Source organism: Nicotiana sylvestris, chromosome 11 (genome assembly GCF_000393655.2).
Source record: "Nicotiana sylvestris chromosome 11, ASM39365v2, whole genome shotgun sequence".
In the NCBI taxonomy this organism is placed as follows: domain Eukaryota; kingdom Viridiplantae; phylum Streptophyta; class Magnoliopsida; order Solanales; family Solanaceae; genus Nicotiana; species Nicotiana sylvestris.
Window position 1 is genome coordinate 74,028,524 of NC_091067.1, and position 6,330 is coordinate 74,034,853.

At 36.9% G+C, this 6,330-nt stretch overlaps 2 protein-coding genes across 2 annotated transcripts; both read left to right on the forward strand.

The window, feature by feature from the left end:
* Positions 1 to 1,695: 1,695 nt before the first annotated feature.
* LOC138881173 (uncharacterized) lies at positions 1,696 to 2,850 on the forward strand. The gene has a single exon (XM_070161379.1). The coding sequence runs from the start codon at positions 1,696 to 1,698 to the stop codon at positions 2,848 to 2,850; it is 1,155 nt and encodes a 384-aa protein (XP_070017480.1).
* Positions 2,851 to 5,421: 2,571 nt separating this feature from the next.
* LOC138881174 (uncharacterized mitochondrial protein AtMg00810-like) lies at positions 5,422 to 6,039 on the forward strand. Its single transcript, XM_070161380.1, has one exon. The coding sequence runs from the start codon at positions 5,422 to 5,424 to the stop codon at positions 6,037 to 6,039; it is 618 nt and encodes a 205-aa protein (XP_070017481.1).
* Positions 6,040 to 6,330: the final 291 nt, after the last annotated feature.

A 6,330-nucleotide genomic window follows, 5' to 3' on the forward strand; every position in this document is an offset into this window, starting at 1 on the left:
TAAATTACCTCAAACGTGACTACTATTCCATGCATGCGATAATAATCGATAAGAAATCTAAAATTAAACAATGCAACAAGATAATTAGAATCAAAGATAACACCATTGAATCAAGCAAGCTACACTAAGTATTTACGTACCCAAAACTCCAACAAATTATCCACGTTAAACCCAAAGCACAAAAAAACATACATGATGATTATTATACGAACTTACGAAGAGAAATTACTCAAAACCCCAGCCCTCGTCACCCCAAAACACAACATAATTCATTCAAATGCTGATAGGAAAAAAAAAAAAAAAAGGAAAGAATATAAATATTACAATTCTTGTGACAAAGGAAAAAATGCTATGCCGTGTGTGTTGCAATAAAATAATGAGGAACCATATTCCTTTCTGTAGGAAAAAAGAGGCGATATTATATTTCGAAGAAATAATTTTTTTTTTGAAGGGCATAAAAGTTGATTAAGATTTCGGAGATGTTTTAGTCGTTCAACATTTAGTGTTTTAGCATTCGTGCTTTAATGATATGATGTGTGTGTTGATTTTATAATAATAATTTAGTCAGGTTATTCGAATGGGGATAAACACTTCATGTTAATTATTGTTGAATTCAATTTAATCCTGTCATTTTGTGTTCTAAGTATTCTGGTTTAGTCTTCACAAGGAACAAAGAATGCAATAAATTAAAATAGACATATACTGATTTCTGTCTTGACTAAAAGACCTTGACCTTTTCTTTCTTCTCTCATTCTGTCTAATTCCTTAGATTATGTGTCTTTAAGTCTCTTGTTTGATTCAGTTTCTCGGATGTTTGACTTTCTGGGTACTGCTAAATTCCAGAAAGAGTCCTCACACGAAACTTTTGGCATCCCTCTGTTACTAATTCCATCCGTCCCAATTTATGTGGTACAATTCGGATTTTAAGAATCTAACGAGTTTTTTTTTACCATAATATTTATGTTGTTTATTTAAACGTATCGAATTATTAATAATTGTGATTTATAATACTCTTTTTGTAGTTTTCAAATATGTATATATGTTATATTCATTATCAAACTCAAGAAGTTTGTCTCTGTTAGTATTAAAATTGAGATAGAGGGAGACTTTTTCCATAATATGACAATGCTCCCATGCAAGCATTCAGTCCTTTCTACTACGGTTAACTGCTCCTGCAATTACAACCCAATGATTTTAATGGCCGCGTTCACTCATAGGCGGAGCTAAACTTTAAAGTTTATAAGTTCGAGATTTTAGTCCTTTTAAATTGCTTAAGATAATATATATGATTTCAACCAAAGCTATTGGGTTTGATCAAATTCGTGCCCGAAGAGCTAACTCCACTATTTTCACTAAGGGCACTACTTGAAGTTAGTTAGTTAGACAAGGGTAGATTAGTCTATTTATACTAAGTCAGTTAGCAGACTGTTAAGAGGGTAAGAGAGGTGGTTATATTGTAGCTTGTATATACAGCTTTGAACATAGAAAATTTCTCTCCATTGTTGCCTTCATCTCTGCATGTTCTCTCTTCTTCTTAATCTTCTACTCACAATTCTAGCATGGTATCAGAGCAGGATTAGAGATCCTTGACTCGATCTAAGCTGTTCGTCGAAGCTGGAACATAGTAAGAGTAATTGAATTCATAATTTGAAGAAATCAATTCTCAAAAATTCAAGCAATTGAAGCAGAGAAGCCATGGGAGATACACTTACAGGTACACCTGTAAATCCTGGAGTAATTGGAGCTGGAGCTATAGGAACAAGTAGATCTAGTGTTGGCACTCAAGCTTGCAATGAAGTTGGAGTTGATTTGCCACATACAAGTGGAGCACAACTCATTTCCTTTCAGTTAACTGGTACGGCCAAGTATACTCTGTGGAATCGCTCGATGAGAATAGCTTTACGCGGGAGGAACAAGCTAGGGCTTGTAGAAGGAACATGGAAAAAAGAGAAATTTCATGAAAATCTGTGGGAGCAATGGGAAAGGTGCAATGCAATAGTACTTTCCTGGCTTATGAATGCTGTAACTCCACAGTTGTTTGGAGGAGTAGTATATGGATCTGATGCACATGCAGTGTGGGAAGATCTTCGTGAGAAATTTAACAAAGTTGATGGCTCTCGATCATTCAACATATATATGGAGATTGCAACACTGTATCAAGGTACATCTTCTGTTTCTGAGTATTACACGAAATTGAAAGATCTGTGGGATGAGTTTGAAGCACTAATCCCAGCTCCATGTGATTGTGAAAAGTCTAGGGATTATGTGAATCATATGAAAAGGCAAAAACTGTATCAATTTCTGATGCGATTAAATGAGTCTTATTTCCAGGCTAGAAGTCAAATTTTAATGATGAATCCTTTACCTTCAGTCAATAAGGCATATTCCATGATTATGAGTGATGAAAGTCAAAAATCCATAGCTGCTATAGCAGTGAATTTAAGTTTACAGTCTAATGCTATGCCTGAAAATTATGAGTCAACTGTATTGCTTACCACAAGATCTGGTGGTTTTCAACCAAGTTTTCAGCCTAATAACTTTCAGTCCAACAACTTTCAACAAACTGGGAATTACCAAAAACCAAGGAGAAACAACAATGAATTTTGTGATTACTGTAGAAAGAAAGGTCATAGTAAAGAAAACTGTTGGAAGCTCATTGGTTATCCACAAGGCTCTAAGTTCAAAAAGAAAGGGGGAGCATCTGCATATAATGCAGTAGAAAATGAGCCAAATCAGAACAATTTTATGCAGCCTCAGGTCTCTCCACAGATGCAAAGCCAGCTAATGCAGACTCAACCACAAACAATGATGCAGAGGCAACCTCCAAACACCAGCATCAATTTTCAATAGCCTATAGCTTGCTCTTTCACAAAGGAACAGTATGAACAAATACTGCACATGCTAAATAAGAGTTCAGGAACACCTGTTTCTGCAAATATGACTAGTGCAACAGGTATCAGTAATGCCTTTCTAGTAGATACTACCAATAAACCTTCCCAAGTATGGATAATTGACACAGGGGCTACTAATCATATGGTTTCTGATCTTAGAGCATTATCCACTATTGAAGAAGTTAAATCTAATAGTCCTAGAAAAGTACATTTACCTAATGGAGATGTGGCCTTGGTTACACATATTGGTACTTGTCCAATCTCAGCAAGAAGCATATTTAGGAAGGTTCTTTATGTTCCACAGTTCAGATACAATCTGCTCTCAGTGTCAAAGCTAACCAAGGATTTGCAGTGCTGTATTGCATTTTATCCCGATTTTTGCCTATTTCAGGATCTTTACAATGGGAAGATGAAGGAGATTGGTAAAGAAACAGAAGGACTATACATCCTAAGACTACAGGAAGCTGAGAGTTATACTGAGAAGGCCTTGGCAGTCAGTAAATCTGAAAGTATTGATACAGATTTGAAGAATAAAGGAGAAGACAACATCAGCTTGTGGCATAGAAGATTAGGGCATGTGCCTCCTATGATTCTAAAGAAACTATTCACAATAAAACATGACAATTGTGTCAATGTAGTGAAGAATTATCATGTGTGTCCTTTAGCTAAGCACACTAGACTTCCATTTCCTAGTAGCAATATTAAAAGCACTCATTGTTTTGAACTGCTACATGCTGATGTATGGGGACCTTATAGGGTATCAAAATTTGATGGAAATAGATACTTCTTAACCTTGGTGGATGATTTTTCCAGAATGACCTGTCTGTTTTTTTTGAAATTAAAATTAGATGTGTGTGTTGTGCTGAAATATTTTCTGCTCTATGTGAAGAATCAATTCAGTAATAGTCTCAAAGCAATCAGAACTGACAATGATACAGAATTCACTAACTCAATCTGTGCAAATTTGTTCAAGGAGTTTGGAATAACTCATCAAACAACATGTGTCTATACCCCTCAGCAAAATGGAGTAGCTGAGAGGAAGCATAGACACATCCTAGAAGTTGCCAGAGCTATGAGATTCCAAGCTCATATTCCTCTCAAGTATTGGGGCCACTGTGTGCTAAATGTTGTGTATATCATAAATAGGATGCCTACTCCAGTTCTAAGTGGATTAACTCCTTTTGAGAAGTTATACAATAGAAGTCCTTCACTACAACATGTATGAGTTTTGGGGTGTTTGTGCTATGCAAAGAATGTGCAAGAGAAGGACAAGTTTATGAGTAGGGCAATACCGGCAGTACTAATGGGCTATTCTGGCACACAAAAGGGATACATTCTTTTAAATCTAGCTAACAGTACTTTCTTTGTCAACATGGATGTTATATTCAGGGAAGATATTTTTCCTTTTCAACATTCTAAATCAAAGCAATCTCCTATCTTTGCTCCACATTCAGAATCAGCTTACATTTCTGTTCCTGCACCAGGGGCCATGGCTCCAATGTCCCAAACCTCCCTTGGTACTCATCCCTCTACTGATGATATGCTCACTACTGATGCCATTTAGGAGACTCAAAGGGCAATTCAACAGGAAAAAAGTTTAGAGGAGACTCAGCAGGTTGTATTACCATACATAGTGCAATCCCAAGATCAGAGTTTTCATCCAAACACTGTAGAAGACTAGTCCACTGGGGCAACCACTACAATAGAGGTTAGGAGATCCTCTAGAGAGAAGTGTCCACCTATATGGATGAAGATTTTGTGTCTCTAAATGTGCATTCCTCAGTACCATACTCCATAGCAAATTATGTGTCTTATGATAAACTGTCCCCAAAGTATCAATCATATTTGGCTGCTTTCTCTACCATAGTTGAACCTACTACATTTACTGAAGCTTGTCAAGATCCTAGGTGGATGGAAGCTATGAAATCTGAGATTGAAGCACTGGAAAGCAATCATACTTGGGATATTGTATCACTTCCAGAGGGTAAGACTCATATTGGTTATAAGTGGGTCTATAGAGTGAAGTACAAGGCATCAGGTGAAATAGAACGATTCAAGGCAAGACTAGTTGCCAAAGGTTACAACCAAAAAGAAGACATTGATTATCAGGAAACTTTTTCTCCAGTAGTGAAAATGGTGATAGTTAGAACTATTCTATCACTAGCTGCTGCTCAACATTGGCACATTCACCAGATGGATGTGCACAATGCTTTTTTGCAGGGAGATCTCTTTGATGAAATTTACATGCAACTGCCTCTAGGATTCAAGAGCTAGGGGGAGTCACAACCAGTATGTAGGATCATTAAATCCGTATATGGCCTTAAGAAGTCTCCCAGGCAGTGGAATGAGAAGCTTATTGAAGCTTTATGCACATTTGGTTTCATTCAGAGTTAGTATGACTACTCTATTTGTAAAAAGAAGCACAGAAGGCATAATAATAGTACTGGTTTATGTAGATGACATGTTAATTACTGGCTCACAACTGAAGCTAATTGAAGACACCAAGGTAGCATTATAGAAGGCTTTCAAAATGAAGGATCTAAGGGAGTTGAAATATTTTATGGGCATAGAATTTGCAAAATCTGAGAAAGGTATCCTTATGAATCAAAAAAAATATGCACTGGAGCTTATCTCAAAACTTGGACTTGGTGCAGCCAAACCTGCAGCAACCCCTTTGGAAATAAATACCAAGCTAACTACCAAGGAATTTGATGATCACATTGGAACAACAAACAGTGAACTAGATGAGCTGTTACCAGATCCAGGGGTGTATCAGAGGTTGATAGGGAAGCTACTCTATCTAACCATGACAAGACTTGATCTATCATTCAGTGTCCAAACACTGAGTCAATTTATGCAACAACCTAAGAACTCTCATATGGAAGCTGCTACAAGGATTGTGAGATATGTTAAAAATCATCCAGGACAAGGACTTCTACTGTCAAGCAGTAGTAAAGGAACCTTAAAAGCCTATTGTGATGCAAACTGGGCTGCTTGTCAGAACTCCAGGAAATCTGTAATTGGATACTTGATCAAACCAGGAGACTCTTTGGTCTCATGGAAGTCAAAGAAGCAAATAACTGTCTCCAGAAGTTTTGCAGAAGCTGAGTACAGAAGTTTAGCAGCTACTGTTGCTGAACTTATATAGCTAGTTGGACTGATCAAAGAAATTGGGATTGAAGTAGAGCTACCTGTGGACATCTACTGTGATAACAAGGCAGCAATACAAATTGCTGCTAACCTAGTCTTTCATGAAAGAACGAAACACATAGACATAGACTGTCACTTTATAAGTGAGAAAATACTACAAGGCTTAGTCAGAACAGAATACATCAACACAAGAGAACAGCAGGTAGATTTGTTAACAAAAGGATTAACCAAATCTCAACATGAATACTTAAGTTCCAAGCTAGGTGTGTTTGATGTGTTTACACCACCT

Excerpts from the sequence above, each read along its gene's own strand:
- LOC138881173 (XM_070161379.1), top strand. The coding sequence starts at position 1,696 with ATGGGAGATACACTTACAGGTACACCTGTAAATCCTGGAGTAATTGGA.
- LOC138881174 (XM_070161380.1), top strand. The coding sequence starts at position 5,422 with ATGAAGGATCTAAGGGAGTTGAAATATTTTATGGGCATAGAATTTGCA.